At 45.5% G+C, this 23,441-nt stretch overlaps 2 protein-coding genes and 2 long non-coding RNA genes across 4 annotated transcripts in view; all 4 read right to left on the reverse strand.

Annotated features, from left to right (window-relative positions):
* Positions 1-23,441, reverse strand: part of LOC112938951 (uncharacterized) — a 102,470-nt gene that overhangs the window by 24,364 nt on the left and 54,665 nt on the right. The window lies entirely within an intron of this gene.
* LOC136351195 (uncharacterized) lies at positions 1,964-4,056 on the reverse strand. The gene is made up of 6 exons (XR_010741336.1): positions 3,736-4,056; positions 3,265-3,336; positions 3,027-3,181; positions 2,836-2,947; positions 2,641-2,744; positions 1,964-2,557 (listed from the first exon to the last, which is right to left on the reverse strand). It is a non-coding gene; the product is annotated as an uncharacterized lncRNA (long non-coding RNA).
* Positions 4,328-9,025, reverse strand: LOC4338198 (uncharacterized). Its single transcript, XM_066310448.1, has 4 exons — positions 8,466-9,025; positions 5,630-5,688; positions 5,458-5,546; positions 4,328-4,795 (listed from the first exon to the last, which is right to left on the reverse strand). Exons 1-4 carry the CDS (start codon positions 8,767-8,769, stop codon positions 4,777-4,779), a joined length of 471 nt encoding a protein of 156 aa, XP_066166545.1. The 5' UTR covers positions 8,770-9,025; the 3' UTR covers positions 4,328-4,776.
* LOC4338199 (uncharacterized) lies at positions 10,086-16,541 on the reverse strand. Its single transcript, XM_015781829.3, has 5 exons — positions 16,488-16,541; positions 12,775-12,846; positions 12,525-12,691; positions 12,331-12,442; positions 10,086-10,472 (listed from the first exon to the last, which is right to left on the reverse strand). The coding sequence occupies exons 1-5, from the start codon at positions 16,488-16,490 to the stop codon at positions 10,251-10,253; spliced, it is 576 nt and encodes a 191-aa protein (XP_015637315.1). The 5' UTR covers positions 16,491-16,541; the 3' UTR covers positions 10,086-10,250.

The following is a 23,441-nucleotide window of genomic DNA, read 5'->3' on the forward strand; positions in this document are numbered from 1 at the left end:
AAACATCTTCTCATAACACGCTTCATTTCATCCCATGTTTCAATAGGATCACGACCCAGCACATGCTGACTTTCTTGCATTTGATTCCACAAAGTGAAAGCATAACCAGAGAACTCCACTGAAGCAAGCTTTACTCTCCTTTGAGATGAAAGATTATGCACTCTAAAAATTTGATCACACTGTTCTTCCCAATCAAGATAAGCATCCGGGTCTTCCTTTCAAGTAAACTTGGGAACACTCAACTTTACCCGAGCAACATTGTCTGGGTCATCACGATCATGGCGACCATGATGATGTCCTGCATTGCCAAGGACAGCACCTCGGTGAGGACGGGCATGCCGCTGCCCCAAATCATGCTTTGCGAAAAAAAAACATCATTATCACCATATTCCTCCACATGGTGATGACCATGGGGCTCAAAACGACCGTCAAAGTGCGCACGGGGGCCAAGGCCTCGCCCGCGAGCACCTCCTCCTCGTGCTCTAGCAGCTACAAAACCATGACCTCCACCATTAGGCGGGCCATGGAGCTCAGAATTAGCAACATCATCCGCCGAATGTGCATCCACAATTTCATCCCTGGGATCAACAAACGGTGGCTGAACCACTCCACTTCCGGCAGCCGGAAGTCGTGCATTCAACAAACGTTCCATCCCTTGAAGAAGATTATTCCCTATTTGCTGCACCTCAGCCTGTGTGACAGGACTATCGGGCTTGTCATGATTTTCACCATGGACACTCGATTGAGAATCTGCCATGTTAGCTCTAAAAAAAATATAGTGGAATAGGTAAATTTATGGAATCACACAATCTCACCTCTTACTCACCAATGTTATGCAATCTCAAGGACTGTGAGAGCGTGCAAAATGTGGCAGTACTCAAGTGTGATTTTGTGACTGAAAGAATGCGAATCGAACAAGGAAGGCTATAGTACTGATACAAAGTGACGTAAACCATGCAAAGAATGATGTGAACGCTGTTGTCCAAAGCACCAAAGGATAGAAAAGCGATTACCACAGCACCACCCAAAACATACAACTTTCTTGTGTCAAAATATTCCTCGCTTTCTTTTTTATATATATTTTTTCACTTCTTCTTGACTCTTTTTTTTTATAACTTTCTTTTTTTTCGGTTCTCGCTCTTTTTTTTTTCAACACGAGCTAGCAAACATGAAACAAAAGGGTGGGTGGGCGGGAAAAAAATGATGGTGCAAGATAACAAGAGGAACTAACAACATGATGGAAATGAAAGACATGGTATATCAGTACTACCAAAGGCTTGGTATTTTTGTAGGGATTTTTCTGGACTATTGCAAAGAAGCAAAATCAACAAGAACACATGAACATCTAATGATACGTGGATGATGAACATACTGTGTCAACGAAGCTCTGATACCATATGATGCGAACATACTCGCGAGGGGTGGCCCAATCTTCACGGCAGTAGGTTTGAAGCAAAAGAGCACCAGCGCAAACCGTACTCAAGAGGATAACAAGCTACGAGCAGCAAGTGGATAACTAGCTTTATACCTAGCAAGGTCGGATGTGACCAAGTGGTGAGGGCGAAAATGATCCGAAGCCTCCTGGACTCCGACCCGTCACACCGAGCAATCACAGAACCATAATCTGGAATAACTAGCTTTTTACCTGCCAAGATTGGATACCACTTCCGGAATAACTAGCTTTATACCAGCCAAGGTTGGATGCGACCACTTCCGGAATAACTAGCTTGCGACCACTTCCGGAATAACTGCTTGATACCTGCCAAGGTTGAATGCGACCAAGTGGTGAGGGTGAGAACGATCCGAGGCCTCCTGTACTCCGACCTGTCAAACCGACCATCAAACCGAGCAATCACAGAACCACAATCCAGGATTAATCCACACAGGAGGCCTGAGAGCCAAAAGCACGAACTAGGGGGCACCAGAGGAGCCTTCTAACAAGTCTAAAAGAACTCACAAGAACAAAGGGGTAAGACACTTATGCATACATGAGGTTTTCAATTGAATAAAAGTTCTCTAATGGAAGGAATAGAGGGGTATTTTTATTAGGAACATCCCTCCTAGCTTAGGTGTGAACATAAGAAGCCACGTTCTGGTGGTCAAGGCTAACATAAATGAGAAGGCAAAGTGTTTTTCTCGGGTTCGCGCATAGCCCTTCAGCTCCTGCGCAGCCTTCAGTAAAAATGCTATAACTTCTTATTGGATAAAGATATTGAGGTGGGATTTGATGCGTTGGAAACTAGACTTGTCCCTCTTTCCTGCCCAGCCTTCATTAAAAATGCTATAACTTCTTATTGGATAAAGATATTGAGGTAGGATTTGATGCGTTGGAAACTAGACTTGTCCCTCTTTCCAACAATGTATGCCATGCAATCCGTCACTTGATTGGCTAGGTCGCACAAGCCTTGGAAGTTGAGTCTTTACAACGTAAACCATCTTCTTGTTAGCATAGACAGCTGCTGGTTGGGCATGGGTTGATTCCTCCTCGGCATAACCCTTGTCGTCCTCAACGTAACTCATCCTTCTTGACGTAGTGATGATATCCTCAGGTGTAAACCTTAGCAATACAAGGATAAAGCATTTAGGTAGTATAAAATTCTCACTAAAATTTGGGTTAAGATGAGTAAATAGTGAGTTCACCTCTTGATGTATTTTCCTAGCACGGTTGCACGTAATTAGACCAAGATATGTTTGATCGTTCATGCTGAGACATAATCCATTAACTTGGTTTACATCAAGTGTAGCTGGGATGTCCTCATGAGTGTATAGATAGCACCAAATAAATCTAGCATCAAGTCTCCAATCAGAAACAAAGAGAAATGATGTTTCACTTACATCACGCAATCTATTGCGAGGAAGCATGCGCATGACAGCTTTGCGAATTACTTCAGTTGGGTCTTTTTCCATGTGGTCCTTGAGTCTTCATTCCTTCAAATGGCCAATATGCCTATTTGAAAAAGCACACAAACAGGCAATTGTAAATAATAAAACCAAAAGGTATTCAACAGTATTAGCTAGAAATATACTAGTAGATCTTATCGGTCATTTTTCTTCCTGCAACACTGATATCTTTTGCATTAAGCACAACGCACATGTCTCTATTTTCCACATGTGGTGCATAAGTTGGCTTGTCCTTGCCCTGAAGCACAACAGCTATTTGGGACGCCAACTGTCCAAGGACCTATCACACAAACAAAGGCTTGGTAAAAAACCATTACCCATGAATATTTGCTTAACAACAGGAACCAGCAGAAAAATAGTAACCTGGCCCTTTGCGTCAAATACACGCCATCTCAATCCATCTAAATTGATTCTTCTCAAGCCTGCAAGTGCTTTCTGCTCAGTTCAAACAACAGCACTATTAGTACCATTACTTCAAATTTAGTAGGTTGAAGCTCAAAAATATTATTAATGTAATTCCAAACTAAGAGACTGAAACAATAGGGTAGATGTAGAACAGGATTCATATTGGATAGCTATCTAGATATTTCAATTATAGACTCCATTCTTTTCAAGGGTAAACAATGTATAGAGCTTACTTCGCTCAGTGCAAATATGAACACAGATAAGCTGCTCGCTGCAATACTGAAATAATCAGAAAAACTTAATTTTTGACCATTCAATCAGCATGTCACTGCAGATTCTGTATGCCCTATAATTTTTTGGGGTATTATGAGGAATCATTGGCAGGATGAATACACTAGCAGGATCACAATTCAGAGCAAAGGCATATACATTAACTGTTGTATAATTGTATACGGTGGGATCAGAGGATGAGGAAGCAGCGCCACCGGTGGCATCTGGCAGGGACTCCGGGGACGAGAGGAAGCGGGAGAGGGGGCGCGGAGGTGGTAGCGCTCTGGTTAAGGGTCAAAGTGGAGATGGCGGTGGTGGCGGCGGCGGCGGGAGAGGCCTGTGGATGGAGGGGCGAAGGAGGAGGAGAGCACGAGCTCCCGAACGCCGCCACCTCTCCTCATCATCGTCGGCGGCGGCGGCGGCTTGGTAGCTGTAACGTGTGGAGGCAGAGTCATCACTGGTCGAGTCGAGATGGGAGGCGAAAGGTTTCTTACTTGCTTTCTAGGGTTTAAGGCCTTGATGGCGCATTGGACTGGCCTGACAAGTTTTGGGCCACTATGAAACTTTTCTCTTTTTCCCCTAAACTATAGTATATTACTAACAATTGTTTTCAACATATTTTAGCCTCATTTCCATGAATCAACCTTCGTTTTCGAGATAAGTTGAATCCAAAACTTCGTAGGAATTTCCAGCATTTCCAAGGAACATATTATGATGGGAATCTTGTACAGTTGTACTGACCAACAGCAGAGGAAATCAAAGCAGATGGATTTCATTCCTAGCGACACCAGGTTTGAGTTACATACTGTGAGACACAAAAAGACACTAAGATTGAGCTGCTCATTTCCAGGTTATATGATTCTACTGTCTATTGAATCCAGCAGGCTACATGTCAAAGAAATAAAAGATACATGGATCCTTTAAAAAACAGCAACAGGTAGACTTGCAATATAGGAGTAGTAACAATCTCCACCCACACAACACACATCTGAGTGTGCATCTATGCAGTGATCTCGGATTTGGCATTCTTAGCATTTTCATCATCTTTGGTTGATGCCGCTGCTCTGTCCTGCTCTTTCTTCTGCGCCCTTAACAATGCACGTCTTGCCCGGGGACGCATCTCCTGCACTTGGCGTGGTGGCATCACAAAAGGTTCAAGAGGGCGATCATGGAATGGGTGCTCATTTCCAGAAAATATCCTCAATTTACGATCCCTGTCCTGTGATCAGAACAGTACATGCTTAATAAGCAATAACAGCGTTATATGAAGCTACTTTAACAATTCGAAGATGAGAATTGTAGGAAAATATACATTTTTGACCACACTTGATTATACCAGAGAGGAAAAAACTTGATTTCTCAGACAAAACAGAATTAAATCATATAACAAAGAAACACCATAAATATCAGTATACAATTTTCATGTTGAATATGAAACCAAGAAGAAATGGTTGGATTTTATGGTATGTTGAACTTGATATTCAATATAAACAGTTCTCATGAAAATCCCCACCACATAGAGGAATTGTAAGATATAGAAGCAGATCACTAGTTCAGCAAAGGCACTGCAGAAACCAGACCCTAAAAGCATACAGGGTACATACGAAGCAAGACCCTTCGCAAGTCACAACCATCCTTATAGTTCACGAAAAGATCCAAGTGTTTGCTAACATAAGTGTATATCTAACCCTGCAAAAAAAAAGTCTATATCATTAAACAATGAATAAAATGAACAGTAGCTTTATCACTTCACCAACGAGAAGACATACCTTCTAGTGTGAAAACTTAACTGAATTAAGACATAGAAGCACCATAGTAAAGATGTGTACAACAATAATTACAGTTACATTTCAGTTATCTTATCCATTAAGCACAACGCACATGTCTCTGTTTTCCACATGTGGTGCATAAGTTGGCTTGTCCTTGCCCTGAAGCACAACAGCTATTTGGGACGCCAACCGTCCAAGGACCTATCACACAAACAAAGGCTTGGTAAAAAACCATTACCCATGAATATTTGCTTAACAACTGGAACCACTAGAAAAATGGTAACCTGGCCCTTTGCGTCAAATACACACCATCTCAAACCATCTAAATTGATTCTTCTCAAGTCTGCAAGTGCTTTTTGCTCAGTTCAAACAACAGCACTATCAGTACCAGTACTTCAAATTTAGTAGGTTGAAACTCAAAAATCTTATTAATGTAATTCCAAACTAAGAGACCGAAACAATAGGGTAGATGTAGAACAGGATTCATATTGGCTAGCTATCTAGATATTTCAATTATAGAGTTCATTCCTTTTCAAGAAAAACAAATGTATACAGCTTACTTCGCTCAGTACAATATAAACACAGATAGGCTGCTTGCTGCAATAATGAAATAATCAGAAAAACTTAATTTTTGACCATGCAATCAGCATGTCAGTGCAGATTCTGTATGCCCTCTAATTTTTTGGGTATCATGAGGAATCATTGGCAGGATGAATACACTAGCCGAATCACAATTCATAGCAAAGGCATATAATCTACTGTTGTATAATTGTATTTGCCAGTCAATACGCCATCTTAATCCATCACACACCACTGTTTATTAGTTATTATAACTGTAGAATTTCACAACTCATGAAGTTAGCCCTCATCAAGGACTGCTGTGAATCTCTATATACTAAACCTAACTGGCCTAACTGGCTCTACCGTGAACGGATGTACTACACGTTTGCAAAAAGCTAACAGCTCGTCCACTGCCCGTGGTGTCCAACCCGCTACAAATGACCTCCTGCAGGCCATGCTATCTCTAGGATCAGACTCTCATTTCATCAGTATCAACCGCTAAACCCTAAAGGCAAGACAAACACTGAAACACGCATGTCGCTCTGGTATCTGACGGATTCAACCAGCTGCAGTATGCACATTCTCAATCCGCAGACAACCAAACAGACCCTATCTCGGAGATCACCCACTCCGACTGTGGCTACACCACACCGGTACACCACATGTGAATGAAAGCTCACGCCCACGAGGAGAACCTGATGGGCGACGGCTCCCCCTCCCACCCCCCCCCCCCCCCCGAAATCCAAAACACCACACATCCCTCACCCCACTTTGCTGGGAGCACAAACACACAAGCTCCTATTCCACAGGGCACCACGCCCACGCCGCTGCCATGGATCCAGGTTATGTTAGGTTTCAGCGCCAGCCGAAATGTGAGAAGAGGACGGCACCGCTTGCTCTACGGAGACCTCAATGCCATTGACCGGAGGTAGGTAACTGACCTTGTGGTTGCCGATGAAGGCCGACGGCGCCGAGGCCATGTCAAGCAGTCGCAGTGGACTGGTGGCCGGAGACGAGAGGGCAAGAGGCAGCGGCGGCGGGGGAAAGGAGTCCAAAGCACACGAAGGCGTCATGTGCGCGGAGAGTCTCTTGCCTCCGCTCCTAGTGCTTAGTGGGCCCCACAGGCCCATCTCATTATCTATGGGCTTGATTTGGGCCCAAGTTAGGCCTCCGTTAAATTGGTCTAGTTTCGTTTCTGATGACTCTGAGGATAAATTTAATAATTTAACTTTTTTTATGGTCAATTTACTTTAATTAACACTTATAAGCATGATACGTGGGTCTATCCGAGTGAATGAAAGTGAATCAAGATATTAAATAATCGAAGTGACGCTCGTTTAAGAAGAGTTAAATTATCAAATCTCTCTTTAAGGGGTCGTTTTTTATCTCCCTCACTTTCAAAACTTGGATGAATTTTTCACTTGCTTTTTGACAAACTAGCATGATGGCCCGCGCAGATTACGCGGCTAACGTCATTATATTTTTCCTCATATAATAGCTTAAATATTTCCATATTTTATTATTATAATATATTAAAAATAGCAACACAATTTTGAATTTTGTATTGTATTGATAGTTATTAATTATTTTCTAATTTCGAAATTTACTTATTTCTAAATTGTATTACTATATGGACTCTAGACTCTTCTCCCAATCTTGCTTATTTTTTTAAAATTTGAATTTTTGTTATTTATAAATTGTATTTCTATATGGACTCAAAATTCTACTTTTATTTTTTTAATTTTTTTTATTCTGACTTTCAGTTAGTTCTAAATTCCTATATGAACCATATATTCTTCTTCCAATATTCTTCTTTTTAATTCCGAATTTCCGTTATTATAAATTGTATTCCTATGTGAACTCTATGTTTTTTCAATATTCCTTATTTTTTAATTCCAAAATAAATTATATTCTTATATGGACTCTAGACTCTTCTCCCAATATTGCTTTTTTTTTATTTTGAATTTTAGTTATTTCTAAATTGTATTTCTATATGGACTCTAAACTCTACTTTTATCTTTTTTTCTTAATTTCATCTTTCAATTTATTCTAAATTCCTATATATGGACTCTAGACTCTTCTTGCAATATTCCTGTTTTTTTTAATTCCGAATTTCTGTTGTTTCTAATTGTATTTCTATATGGACTCTAAACTCATCTTTCAATATTTGTTTTCTACTAATTACGAATTTCAGTTTTTCTAAATTATATTCAATATGGGCTTCTTCCAATATTTATTTTTTTTAATTCCAATTTTAGTTATTTTTAAATTGTATTTCTATAGGGACTCTGACTTGTAGTTTTAGTTTTCTTTCTTTAATTCCGAATATCAATTAGTTCTAAGTTGTATACCTGTATGGACTCTAGTCTCCTCTTTCTATATTCCCTATTTTAATTCTGAATTTTTTGTTACTTTTAAATTGTATGTTTGTATGGACTCTACTTTTCTTCTTATCCCGATTAATGTGAGAATCTCTAGGCCTTGAGAGTGAACGTGGAGGTTTCTTTTTCTATTCCTTTAATAAGTTAATAGATTTGAACTGGAGGAGTAGCTTTTTACCGGAGCAGCTCTTGGCGGTGGACACGAGAATGGCGGCGAGGAGTGGCTCGTTGTAAGTCCACGACCTTGAAAGCGAGGGCGAAGGGGATCTGATCCTCGGGGGTGGACTCCACAACAGCGCAGACGCGTTCGACCAGCACCTCGTCGACCATAGCATCGGCGGCGAAGATGTCATCGGCGTCCCCGGCGTCCTCCCAGAGCGAGGCCAGGTTATCCTCCCCGGCTTCGGTGGGATCAGAGGCGAGGCTATCCTCCCCATCATCGGTGGGATCAGAAGATGTGGAAGCAGCGCCGCCGGCAGCATCCGGCAGGGGCTCCGGGGAGGAGGAGAGGAAGCGGGAGAGGGGGCGCGGAGGTGGTAGAGTCTAGTTAAGGCTCGAAGTGGAGATGGCGGCGGTGGCGGGAGAGGCCTGTGGATGGAAGACTGGAGGAGGAGGAGAGCACAAGCTCCCGAACGCCCGCCACATCTCCTCCTCGTCGGCGACAGCGGTGGCGGCGGCAGCGTGGTAGCTGTAATGTGTGGAGGCGGACGAGTCACTGGTCGAGTCGAGGTGGTGGGCGGAATGTTTCTTTCTTGCTTTCTAGGGTTTAAGGCCTTGATGGCCTATTTGGAGTGGGCCTGATAATTTTTGGGCCCCTATGAAACTTTTCTCTTTTTTTTCCCAAACGGAGCAAGAGATGAGCGTATGATTAATAAAGTATTAACTTTCCTATAACTTTTTTTCTAAACAATACACCGTTAAATAGTTTAAAAAAGCGTGAGTACGGATATATTTAGCTTAAGGAGCGCGTGAAAAACGATCGAGTAGAAGTTAGAGCGAGTAGAAGTGGGAAAGCGTAGTACTGAAGGAAGCTTTAGCCTCATTTCCACGAACATCAGCTTCATTTTCGAGATAAGTTGAATCCAAATCTTAGATGGAATTTTCAGCGTTTCCATGGAGCATATTATGGACTCTTGTACTGAACACCAGGTTTGAGTTACATACTGTAAGTAGGGATAAAAACGGAGCGGATAGTTTCCGTCCGCTCCGGACAAAAACGGATACGGATACCTTTCGGATCGGATAATTCTCGAATAGTTCGGATACGGATACGAATACGGATATTTTCTCCCGGATACGAATACGAATATGGTACCAGGGTTTCCGTCGGATACGGATAATAATTCGGATATCCGGTGAACAGTGCTATTCGGATATCCGTAGGACCCATGAGACATACCCCATTTCTTTCTAACTCTATGACCTTCAATATACCTTTATAGATTTTAATAGTAGTTTATCTCTTAACACTAGTCCATACTATTAATATATTATTTAAATTTTAAAAAATATTTATAAATTATACCTCATTTTATATAAAATGAGCTAATTATATATGCTGATATTTCTTTCCATTAGAAGTTGAGTTGGTTTTTATGTTCCGAGAAAAAATTGTATCCATATTTGTGTCCGATCATATTCGATTCTTATTCGTATTCGAGATAATCCGTATTTGTTTCCGTATTCGAGCTATCCGTATTCGTTTTCGTATCCGGTAAAAAATATGAAAACGAATATGGTATGAGCATTATCCGTCCATATCCGCTCCGTTTTCATCCCTAACTGTAAGACACAAAAAGACATTCAGATTGAGCTGCTCATTTCCAGGTTATATGATTCTACCGTCTACTGAATCCAGCAGGCTACATGTCAAAGAAATAAAAGATACATGGATCCTTTAAAAAAACATCAACAGGTAGATTTGTAGCAATCTCCACCCACACAACACAATCTGAATGCGCATCTATGCAGTGATCTCGGATTTGGCATTCTTAGCATTTTCTTCATCTTTGGTTGATGCCGCTGCTGCTCTGTCCTGCTCTTTCTTCTGCGCCCTTAACAGTGCGCGTCTTGCCCGGGGACGCATCTCGCGCACTTGGCGTCGTGGCATCATAAAAGGTTCAAGAGGGCGATCATGGAATGGGTGCTCATTTCCAGAAAATATCCTCAGTTTACGATCCCTGTCCTGTGATCAGAACAGTACATGCTTAATAAGCAAAAACAGCATTATATGAAGCTTTAACAATTTGAAGACGAGAATTGTAGGAAAATATGGATCTTTCGCCACACACCAGAGAAGAAAAGACTTGATTTCTTAGACAAAATAGAGTTAAACTATATAACAAGAAACACCACGACAGATCAGTATACAACTTTCTTATGGAACACGAACAAAAAAGAGATGATTGGATTTTACGCCTTTATGGTATGTTGAACTTGCTATTCATTGTACACAGTTCTAGTGAAAATCCCCACCACATAGAAGAATTGTAAGATATAGAAGCAGATCAATTAGTTCAGCAAGACACTGCAGAAAAACCATATCCTAGAAGTTCACAGCCATCCTTATAGTTCACGAAAAGATACAGTCATACAAGTGTTTGCTAATATACGTGTATCTCATCAAACAATGAATAAAACGAAAAGTAGCATTATAACTTGCTCATCAACGAGAAGACATACCGTCTAGTGTGAAAACATAACTGATGTTGCTACAATTAAGACAAAGAAGCACCATTGTAAAGATGCGCACAGAAATCCCTTCTTTCTATAAAATTAAGACCCAAAGCTGTCTCCTCAATTCGCCACGTTATCAACATTATATCAACCGTTAGATTAATATGTATATCACATATACACCATTGGATCCCCGGACCATTGAATAGCCCAGTCCCCTCCCCACTCACGTCATGCGTGCCTGGTCACCTTCTTCATTAGGTGATGCATGCAAAAGCGAAACCGACGCATGCTTTGAAGAGCCTGTGATCAGTTTGTCTTTGATATACGTTGGGAATCCTACATTCATTAGCAGCAACTCAGAGCTTCTCTAGCTATTTGATCCTCACCTCTCATCAATTGATGGTGCATCTGTTCGAGAGCTCCAAATAGCTAATTCGTCTTCTGAAAATCAGAGGATCGCTCCATGAGTTCTATCGCCTGTTGTCGTTATTCTTTCGCAAGCAGCCAATTCTTTTCTTTTCTTTTCTCATTCTTCTTTGTTTATGTTGATGACAGGCAGCGCAGCTGGCTCAAGTGATTGATCTTCTTCTATCTACCTGGCTGCTTCTCTTCTCTAATGAGGAGGTTATGTTATCTCCTCTATTTTTTTTATCTTCAAGTTGCAAATTTCATTTGCTTTTCCCTTATGAGAATTCAGTTCATTATCTTAAAAAACGAGAATTCAGTTGTTCATTCCCTATTAAGTAGGTTTTTCTTTTCAAAAGTTTGGAGTCCGTAATATTCCCCCTTTTTTTTTACATTTTATCCACCGTAATACCGTTAACTCATTTTAATATGGTACAATGATGTAATTGCATCAAATGATTTGGTCAAGTACAAAACAAAAGGGCCACGAATTGCCATTTGCAGTGATGCGCTGGAATTCAATTACCCCGATCCAAAACTTACTCACCTACTTATTGATCTCAGTTTTTTTAACTAAACTCCATCTGGTAAGTTTATATTGATATTGTTCTCCTTTACTTATATTTAGCTACGAATTGGTTTCTCCTTTCTTTCTAAAATTATCCACCAAACATAATATTTTTACTTTAGTTCACTAAAAATGTAAAAAATATAAAAGCTTTGTTAGGGGAAAAAACCAGCTGTCTGTTGGCCAATATAAGTGTACGGTGCTGTAGTACGAGGTATAACTGATCCATACACATATATTCCATAATATCCCGTAGCAACACACGGGGTATCATCTAGTAATTAGTATTGCTGTGTTACATTTAAGACAACTAAGCAGTGCATAGATAGCACCAAATAAATTTAGCATCATATTTCCAAGCAGAAACAAAGAGAAATGAAGTTTCACTTACATCACGCAATCTATTGCGAGGAAGCATGCGCATGACAGCTTTGCGAATTGCTTCAGTTGGGTCTTTTTCCATCTGGTCCTTGAGTCTTCTTTCCTTCAAATGGCCAATATACCTATTTGAAAAAACACATAAGACACAATTGTAAATAATAAAACCAAAAGGTATTCAACAGTATTAGCTAGAAACATACAAACCCTGTGTGCCAGTAGTAGATTTTATCGGTCATTTTTCTTCCTGTAACACTGATATCTTTTGCATTAAGCACAACGCACATGTCTCCATTTTCCACATGTGGTGCATAAGTTGGCTTATCCTTTCCCTGAAGCACAACAGCTATTTGGGATGCCAACCGTCCAAGGACCTATCGCACAAACAAAGTAGCTTGGTCAAAACATTTCCCATGAACATTAGCTTAACCATTGGAACCAGCAGAAGAATGGTAACCTGGCCCTTTGCGTCAAATACACGCCATCTCAATCCATCTAAATTGATTCTTCTCAAACCTGCAAGTGCTTTCTGCACAGTTCAAATGATAGAAGTGTCAGTGCTGGTGCTTCACATGTAGTAGACTAGTGCATTCACGTTCAAAAATTGTATTAATGCAATTCCAAACTAAGGGACCAAAATTATAGGCGTGTAGAAATGGATTTATATTGAAAAAAGTATATAAAGCTTCCTTCACTCAATGCAATATGAACACAGAGAACATGGTTTTATCCAATAATTATATAAAAATTGCTTGCTGCATTAATGAAACAATCAGAGGAACTTGAATGTGCACTATTCCATCAGCATGTCACAGCAGATTATGTATGCCTAATACTTTTGGGGGGTATTATGAGGAATCATTGGCAGGATGAATGCACTAGCAGAATCACAATTCATAGCAAAGGCAAATCAAAATATATGCCTACTAATCTGGGCCTTATGGCCTTTCCTTTAAAAAATATATATATATCATCAATACACGATCTTAATACATCAGCACACCTTTGTTTATTACAAAGTACAACTCTTGAATTTCACATGAAATTCACGAAGTTAGTTAACATCAAGGACTGCTGGGAATCACTCTATACTGAACCTAACTGGCTCTACCGTGAACATATGCCAGAAGCCAACAGCTCGTCCACTAAGCGCGGTATCCCACCGCTAGAACAGACCTCCCGCTGGCCATGCTATATCTAGGATCAATCACTCCTTTCGTTAGTATCCACTGCTAAAGGCAAAGCAGCACACATCTCGCTCTGGTACCTGACGGATTCAACCAGCTGCACTACGAACACTCTCAATTAGCAGACACCCAAACAGACCCCCGCCTCAGCGATCACTCACCTCCCCTGCGGCTACACCAACACCAACACCCACCTGTGAATGAGAGCTCATGTCCACGAGGAGAACCTGATGGGCGACGGCTTACCAGTCCCTAAAACATCACACATCCCTTCACACCATCCGGTGCTTCGCGGAGAGAGCACGCCAGCACAACCTCCTACGCCACCGGGCAACTGCGCTCACGTCGCCGCTGTCAATCCAGGTTACATTAGGTCTCAACGCCAGGCGAAACGTGAGAGGAAGACAAATGCGGTTCACTCTACGGAGACCTCGATACCATCTATCAGAGAGGAGTTAATTGACCTTGAGGTTGCCAGTGAAGGCCGGCGGCGCCATAGCCATGTCGATCCCCCGCGGTGGACTGGTGGCCGGAGATGAGAGGGGAAGAGGTGGCGGCGGCGGCAATGGCGGGGGAAAGGAGCAATGCATCGTCCGAAGCAAACGAAGGCGTCGTGTGCGCTAGCCTCTTGCCTCTGCTCCTAGTGCTTAGTGGGCCCCTCAGGCCCATCTCATTATCTATGGGCCTGATTTCAGCCCAAGTTAGGCCTCCGTTAGATTGGGCTAGTTTCGTTTCTGACGACTCTAGAGAAATTTGATAATTTAACAGTTTTTTTGGATATCAATTTACTTTAATTAGCACTTATAAGCATGATATGTGTTAATTTACTCTTTCTGGCCCATAGGTTCCACGTATCATGCTTATAACTGTTAATTAAAGTAAATTGAAAAATGTTAAATTATCATATTTCTCCAGAGTCGTCAGAAACAAAACTAGCCCAATAAAATCAGGCCCATAGATAATGAGATGGGCCTGAGGGGCCCACTAAGCACTAGGAGTGGAGGCAAGAGGCTCGCGCACACAACACCTTCGTCTACTTCAAACGATGCATCGCTCCTTTCCCCTGCCGTTACCGCCGCCTCTTCCCCTCTCGTCTCTAGCCACCAGTCTACCGCCGCTGCTCGACATGGCTGTGGCTCCGCCGGCCTTCACTGGCAACCTCAAGGTCAGTTACCTACTCTCCAGTCGATGGCATCGAGGTCTCCGTAGAGCGAGTGGTGTCGTTCTCTCACATTTCGGTTGGCGCTGAAACCTAACGTAACCTAGATCCATGGCAGCGGCGTGGGCGTGGTGCCCCGTGGAATAGGAGCTTGTGCGTGTGTGCTCTCCGCAAAGCACCAGGAGGGGTGAGGGATGTGTGGTGTTTTGGGTTTCAGGGGAGCCATCACCCATGAGGTTCTCGTGGGCGTGAGCTTTTGTTCACAGGTGGTGTCCCAGTGTTGGTGTAGCAGCAGCCGGAGTGGGTGATCGCCGAGATGGGGTCTGTTTGGTTGTCTGTTGATTGAGAGTGTGCATATTGCAGCTGGTTGAAACCGTCAGATACCAGAGCGACATGCGTATTTGTCTTGCCTTTAGGCTCTAGCAGATGAAATGAGAGTCTAATCCTAGAGATAGTATGGCATGTAGGTGGTCATTTGTAGCATGGCGTGCAGGAGGTCATTTGTAGCGGGTGGGATACCACGGGCAGTGGACGAGCTGTTGGCTTTTCACAAACGTGTAGTACATCCGTTCACGGTAGAGCCAGTTAGGCCAGTTAAGTTCGGTATAGAGAGATTCACAGCAGTCCTTGATGTGGACTAACTTCATGAGTTGTGAAATTCTACAGTTGTAATACCTAATAAACAGTGGCGTGCTGATGGATTAAGATGGCGTATTGACGATGGAATACAATTATACAATAGTAGATGTATATGCCTTTGCTATGAATTGGGATTTTGCTAGTGTATTCATCCTGCCAATGATTCCTCATAATACCCCAAAAAATATAGGGCATACAAAATCTGTAGTGGCATGCTGATTGAATGGTCAAAACTTAAGTTATTCTGATTATTTCATTCAAGCTGCTTATCTGTGTTCATATTGCACTGAGCAAAGTATGCTGTATACATTTGTTTCCCCTTGAAAAGGAATGGAGTCTATAATTGAAATATCTAGATAGCTATCCAATATGAATCCTGTTCTACATCTAGCCTATTGTTTCTGTCTCTTAGTTTGGAATTACATTAATAAGATTTTTGAGCTTCAACCTACTAAATTTGAAGTACTGGTACTGATAGTGCTATTGTTTGAACTGAGCAAAAAGCACTTGCAGGCTAGCAAACATGTGAACTAGACTTAAATTTGAGAACTTCCTAAACGCATATCAAAACACTGAAATTTTATCAAGTAGTCAGTTAGGATAGCAAATGTATTGCAGCAACTAGACGACTGAACCATCTAAAATCCAATATCCAGAAACCTCAATCTCTCATGCGTAGGAGTATAACTGATAGAACTAGACAAGCATATGAGATTTGTACTGGTTGTAGCAACTAGATAGTGTTTGTGACAACTAGTGTACTACCAGTACTGGGATGTGGCAACCCACCTAAATGGATCTACTGAACAAAACAATCAAGATGGATGGCACGAACTACTGCAAAATGCTACATCAAAGAGAAGAGATGCTAGCAACCATCATAAATGGGAAGCACGATGACCGAAATGGCACAATACATCATCGTTCAAGCAGGAAATCTACATGACGCCATAGATCCCTACCGGATCGAAATGTATCCCAAGAACCCAGCATCATATCCATCACCACAAAGGCAAATAGCCTCGCAGCCGCACTACTAATCACCCACTGAGCTACCACCACATATAACCCCCACAAACCAAACCGCGAGGCAGCGAATCAAGAACGAAACAGCACAGCACGCAGCGACCGATGCGAGCACGGGCCGTAACGAGGTAGAGAGGATGGAGAGTGAGAGGATCTTACCATGTCGCTCGCCTGCTGTGGTTGCTCCGCTGCGGTGGCGGCGGCGGCGACGGTGGAGGAGCGATGAGAGGAGAGAGGTGGGAGAGAAGAAAGGGTAGGGTTTATAGCGGCGGCGCATCGGGCGGACGGAAGGGCGCGAGAGGTGGATCGAACGGCTGAGATCGGCTCGAGGGGTTGCTCTCCGCGGCTTGATGGGCCTCAGTCTGGGGGGGAGGGGGGGGAAGGAAAAAGTACACCGGAGGTCCCTCAACTTGTCATCGAGTTACAAAATCATCCCTAAACACAAAACCAGAAATCAGGCGTCACTTAACTAATCGAAACGGGACACAATATATCCTTCAGTGGTATTGACCCAATTTTATCCTACGTGGCACTGAGTCAGCGTGGGACCCACATGTCGGGATGCCACGTCATCCTCTCCCTTCCTCCTCTCTCTTCTCTTCTCTTCTCTTCTCTTCTCTAGGCAACCGGCCGGCGGCTGGGGAGGAGGAGGGCGGCACCGCGACGGCGGCCGCAGTGGGGGAAGCTGCCGCCGGCGACGCCGTCGCCGGACGCGTCGAGGCGGTCCGTGGACAGCCGCACCGTGCCGGAACTCACCACGCTGCCGCCGATACGTGAGCGGTCGCTCCCGCATATACCACTGATATGAATCCGCCTGCTCCGCTCGCCGGTGTCCACGGGGAGATCGGAGCCTGCAAAGCAAGCAACCGCCGCCGGCGACGACGACGACGTTGACGGCGACGAGGAGACGATGAGCTACCAGAAAGTGCCGCCTCCTCAGGATGGCTACTCTCCTCCAGGCAATTCCCCCTTCCCTCCTCCCCCGGATCCATCCCTCGTCGTGTTCGTCTCGTCTGGTGCTCGCCAGACCGGGAAGATCAGACGGCCGCGGTAGGGTCTTTCTTGATCTCAACTTGTTCAGGATCCCCATTCTGTTCTGGGTTGATTTGGATGAGAAAATTGCATATCTACCATCGTATAAAACTGGCTTCGCTAGAATACTATCACTCAAATGGGCTTCGCTGGAATACCATCTTCAACTGAGTGTAGTTTGATACTTTGCCATTTTCATCACTTTTAGTAAATGAAAAAGATTTTGCTCTCTTTTTAGATTTATTGTGCCCAAATTGCCCTCGGGCTTTTTTTTTCCTCCTCTCTCAATTCAACCTTTTTTTCCTCCTCTCCATGCTTGAGAGGTCGTCACCGGCGTGCCAATCGCCGGCGGAGGCGAGGCGTCGAGGTGAGGTCGTCGTCGGTCGGTGAGTCGGGGTGGGCCGGCGGAGCTCGAGGCCGAGATGACGCGAGCAACGGCGATGCGGGATGGCGGCCGATACGATGCCCCTGGGCCGATACGATGCGGGATGGCTGTGCCCGCCGTACCGCCTCTCCCACAACTGCGCGCGTGGGGACGTCGTGCTCGCCGTGTGCAGGCTAGGACTCGCGCGGCTCGAGGACTACCGCGTGCTCCTCGACGCCGGCGGGTCCGAGCCACTCGCGGGCGGCCACGAGCACCGCGGGCTCCTCCGCGCCGCCGTGTGGCTGCTCGACCGAGAGGGCACCGCGATCCGGCGGATGGTGGCAGAGGTCGGGCTGGCGGGGTGCAGGCTCGTGTTCGTCGGCCACTCGCTCGGCGCGTGGGTCGGCGAGGAGAGGCGGCGCGGCGGCTAGCTCGGCACCGGTCGGCGACACCGGCGTCGCCGCTTCACCTCTTCTGAAGCAAAACAAGTTGAACTAGGGGCATAACAGTCTACGAAAATGTGTAATCGCCGAAAAATAATTTTCAAATGCAAGAAACCATGAAAATGGCATTGCAGCGAATACCCATGGTTTGGGAGTGGTATTCCAGCGAAGCCCATTTGAGCGATGGTAGTCTAGCGAAGCCAATTTTATGCGATGGTAGATATGCAATTTTCTCGATTTGGATGCGTGTCCGAAATCTGAATCTGTGACGGCGCAGCATCGGGTGTCGCCGGATTCCTGCACGATGATCTGATCGATTCTTAGGGTCGTTCTTCCGTGATTTTTCTGATCGATTCTTGGGTTGTTTGTTTCTGTGCATGAGCTACTGTCCCCGCTGCTGCTCCTGTTGTTGTCCCCGATGAGCTGCTGTCCTCAGCTGATGCTCCAATTGAATTTTCTCCTTCAAATTCAGAAGGGATTTAGATCCATCTCAAACATCAACACTGTATTGCCAAAGCTTCCTATTGGACAATAGTGAAAACGGAGAGCTCATTGAGATGTACCCTGACAGATGTGGAAGCTCAGAACAATCTCCAGATGTACCAGAAGCTTTAACTTGTCTAACGGCCAACAGTGATGAGATTCAGTACCGGGCTGCTCCTGCTCACGATGTGGAAGCTCGGAACAATCTCCCCGCTGTTGCTCCAGCTCGCGATGCAGTACCGGGCGGCGGTCGGGTCTCTCGTCGCTACTCATGGCGCCTCTGGTAGGGGAGACCAGCGGCGGCGGCGGCTGGTACGACCAGCGGCGGGACGACGATCAGGTCGATGAAAGCCTTTTTGAGATGGTAGATACACTATATAATCTGAATCAATATTGGTATATAACCCTATCAGCTGTTTTCTGGCAACGAATGCTAGCCGATGAGGCCATATGGCAATGTTGGTCTAGATTATATAGTATATATGATAACTAGACGATTTACATAAACAAGATTAGAGTATCATAAAGATGGAAGCACTAATCCTGAGAACACAAACTGCCACGACAAGTGTTACCTTCTGCTGGAGATCGAAGCCGATGCAGCCCAACTCGAAAGCAAGAACTCGTCGAAATAGAAAAGAGTAAAAGGTGGCGATGCGCCGAATTTGTTATTGAACTGATTGTTATTGATTTACACGACCCCGGGTCCTTTTTATACCCAGAATTACATAAGATGTCCTTGTCGGACACGACTCCTATCTAATAAGGAAACTAACAAAATATCCTAATTAATAGATATAATTGCCTTTTCCAGAATTAATCCGCACGTGGCAATCCTCATGAAGCACACCAACCGAATCCGACAATGATCCAACCTTCTCTCTATCGGAATCGGTTACATCGGCTATCCTACTCCGATTCTGTCTCAGCCGATGTACACCATAGCCGATTCGGTTGTCAGCCGATTTGTACTCTGTTTATGTAACCGCCAGCTTCCTCCAAATCCACTGTAGTTCTATCTTCAGATCCAACACTTGATTTACCAAATTTGATCGTTAACACATGCCACCCAAGTCCGCGATATTTGAAATGTTGCGGATTTGCTCAATTCTTCTCCGAATCGATCTAGGGTTTCGTTTCCGTTTTGACCGTTACTGCCCATCTTTTTAAATAGTAACCACCACTTGAAAATCTCCACGCCGTTACTTCCGTTTTCACCGCTTTAGCCATAGCTGTTGTCGATCTTTCCGGTGACCCCCTCAAGCTCTCCGGCGACCACGCAAGCGATCTCCAATTCCAGCGGCGATCCCATCCTCAGCGATGTCAACCCCTATTGCTCCTTCAAGTGATCTGACCACCGAGTTCTCCGAGGTAACCCCATCGGTTCAATCCCATCTTTTAATACACATCGACTTCCCTTTTGTAATCTATTTCTTCTTTCTCCTCTTTTTCTCTGTAGCATCTGTTGAATCAAATTGCAGTTCCAAGCTTAGTGCATCCCAACCGATACTTTTTAGGCCCAATCGGCAATAAGGATCCCACTGAGTTCGTAAATGCCGAAACAAACATGATTCCTTTTAGGCTAACCAACCCTAGCCTTAGCCACCGGAATAGTACTTTCAAATCCTGGCCATCGGCTGTAAAGACCTGGTCTGAATGGTACAAAAGGGTATCGGCTAGTAAGCAAACACATTGGGAGGAACTAGGAATTGCCCAGTGCTTAGCCCTGACACTAGCCGATTTAGCCAAGGACGAGCCAATGCTATCGGCTGCTAGTTACTTCTGGTCCAACACCCTGAATGCCTTCCTATTTAACCAAGGACCAATGACTCCAACTCTTTTGGACATTATCATGATAACTGGCCTGGACATCAACTCATCGGCTAACCCCATCAATTTGAACAGTAAGAACCAGTTCACTTTCAAAACCAGAAGTATTGGAGGATGGAATGGATTTATTTCCTTAAACATGGGATCTGGCCCTGTCACCCCCAAGGAACACACAGCTTTTCCCCCTGATGTGGTTGGAAAAGTTTCTATTTTGTGGTCCAAGCTGTGGCCCAACCACCAACTGGCAACATATAGCCAAAGCCCTAGTTAGCAAAAGATAATTTCCATTGGGCAAATATCTCCTAGGCTATTTGTATCAGACTCTGAGCACTGCATCGGCCAAGCTTGCCACAAATTCAATAATTGGCACAGGTGGTCCTTGGTGGTTACTACAAATATGGCTAAATCTGTACACCATTAAAGTAGCAAAAAGACCTGCTCTGTCTGAAGCGATTTCCCATCTCTTGAGTCATCCAAAGATGATGAGGAAAATGAAATTACCACCAGAAAATGTATGTCCTTTGGAGAGGTAGCATCTACTTATCCTGGTTCAGAACCATCAGTTGAACCCTTCATAACCTAGTTTGGCAACTTCTATGATGGATTCCCAAGAGATTGCTGTGGATATTATGGGTACCCCATACCCATACGACATGGTTATCTGACTAGTTATAGGGGATAACTTATATTTATGTAATATGTAACAGATCATGACTTGGGTGTTACGTTTCCTTGTATATTACGGAACGGCCTAAAGTCCTGGTTTGATAATATTGTAAAGTAGATTTAGGAAACCGATACCGTATTGGTTAAGGTTTCTATCTTGTAATCCTGCCCCCCATCCTATATAAGGTGGGCAGGAGGCCCTCTAGGGGGCAGATGAGACAACTAGATCGTCAGATCTATACTACACCCGGTGGATTCAAATCCCCAAACAGGAGTAGGGTATTACCTCTCATTGAGAGGGCCTGAACCTGTCTAAATCCTTTGTCTCTGCATCCATCCACTTTTAGGTCTCGTACGCTACCCCCTTTTATTATTGCCGAATTCATGTTTCGACAGTTGGCGCGCCAGGTAGGGGTTGCGTCGAGTTTCCTATCAACGAGTGCGACGGAATCAACTTCATGAGTCGCCGACTTCGTTTTCGCTTTGGGAGTTTTCGCTTCCTCGTCGCCGACAACTTCAACAAGTTCTCTCTGGCTCAGATCCAAATCAGTCAGGGGGAAACTCAATCTGATTTTTATCATTATTTATCATATTGATTTTTAATCTCAAATTAATCTCTTGCTATTTTCTGTTGTTGTTCGCATATAATTACGTGGCACTATTGAGGCGATTGATGCTGGTCATGGACTCGAGGCGTCTCAGCTTTCCGGTCGATCGGCCGCGAGTCCACTCTGCCGGCTTGTCTTTGCCACCGCCATTGCTGATAACAACAACGACTTCACCGCTGGCCTGCCTCCGTCGCCGCCGATTGGTGCCTCCGCCTACACGGCTGGCCTATTATGCCGCCGCTGTTGGGCGTCTACGACTTCACCGCCGGCCTGCCTCCGTCGCCGCCGACTGGTGTCCTCGCCTATACGGTTGGTTGGTCACACCACCGTTCATGGGCGTCCACGTCTTCACCGCCGGCCTGCCTCCGTCGCCGCCGAGTGGTGCCTCCGCCTACACGGCTGGCCTATTATGCCGCCGCTGTTGGGTGTCTATGACTTCACCGCCGGCCTGCCTCCGTCGCCGCCGATTGGTGCCTCCGCCTACACGGCTGGCCTGTTATGCCGCCGCTGTTGGGCGTCTACGACTTCACCGCCGGCCTGCCTCCGTCGCCGCCGACTGGTGTCCTCGCCTATACGGTTGGTTGGTCACACCACCGTTCATGGGCGTCCACGTCTTCACCGCCGGCCTGCCTCCGTCGCTGCCGACTGGTGTCCTCGCCTATATGGTTGGGTGGTCACACCACCGTTCATGGGCGTCCACGTCTTCACCGCCGGCCTGCCTCCATCGCCGCCGAGTGGTGCCTCCGCCTACACGGCTGGCCTATTATGCCGCCGCTGTTGGGCGTCTACGACTTCACCGCCGGCCTGCCTCCGCCGCCGCCGATTGGTGCCTCCGCCTACACGGCTGGCCTATTATGCCGCCGCTGTTGGGCGTCTATGACTTCACCGCCGGCCTGCCTCCGTCGCCGCCGATTGGTGCCTCCGCCTACACGGCTGGCCTATTATGCCGCCGCTGTTGGGCGTCTACGACTTCACCGCCGGCCTGCCTCCGTCGCCGCCGACTGGTGTCCTCGCCTATACGGTTGGTTGGTCACACCACCGTTCATGGGCGTCTACGACTTCACCGCCGGCCTGCCTCCGTCGCCGCCGACTGGTGTCCTCGCCTATACGGTTGGTTGGTCACACCACCGTTCATGGGCGTCCACGTCTTCACCGCCGGTCTGCCTCCGTCGCCGCCGATTGGTGCCTCCGCCTACACGGCTGGCCTATTATGCCGCCGCTGTTGGGCGTCTACGACTTCACCGCCGGCCTGCCTCCGTCGCCGCCGATAGGTGCCTCCGCCTACACGGCTGGCCTATTATGCCGCCGCTGTTGGGCGTCTATGACTTCACCGCCGGCCTGCCTCCGTCGCCGCCGACTGGTGTCCTCGCCTATACGGTTGGTTGGTCACACCACCGTTCATGGGCGTCCACGTCTTCACCGCCGGTCTGCCTCCGTCGCCGCCGATTGGTGCCTCCGCCTACACGGCTGGCCTATTATGCCGCCGCTGTTGGGCGTCTACGACGTCACCGCCGGCCTGCCTCCGTCGCCGCCGACTGGTGTCCTCGCCTATACGGTTGGTTGGTCACACCACCGTTCATGGGCGTCCACGTCTTCACCGCCGGTCTGCCTCCGTCGCCGCCGATTGGTGCCTCCGCCTACACGGCTGGCCTATTATGCCGCCGCTGTTGGGCGTCTACGACTTCAC

The sequence above is a fragment of the Oryza sativa genome, chromosome 5 (assembly GCF_034140825.1).
Source record: "Oryza sativa Japonica Group chromosome 5, ASM3414082v1".
In the NCBI taxonomy this organism is placed as follows: Eukaryota; Viridiplantae; Streptophyta; class Magnoliopsida; order Poales; family Poaceae; genus Oryza; species Oryza sativa.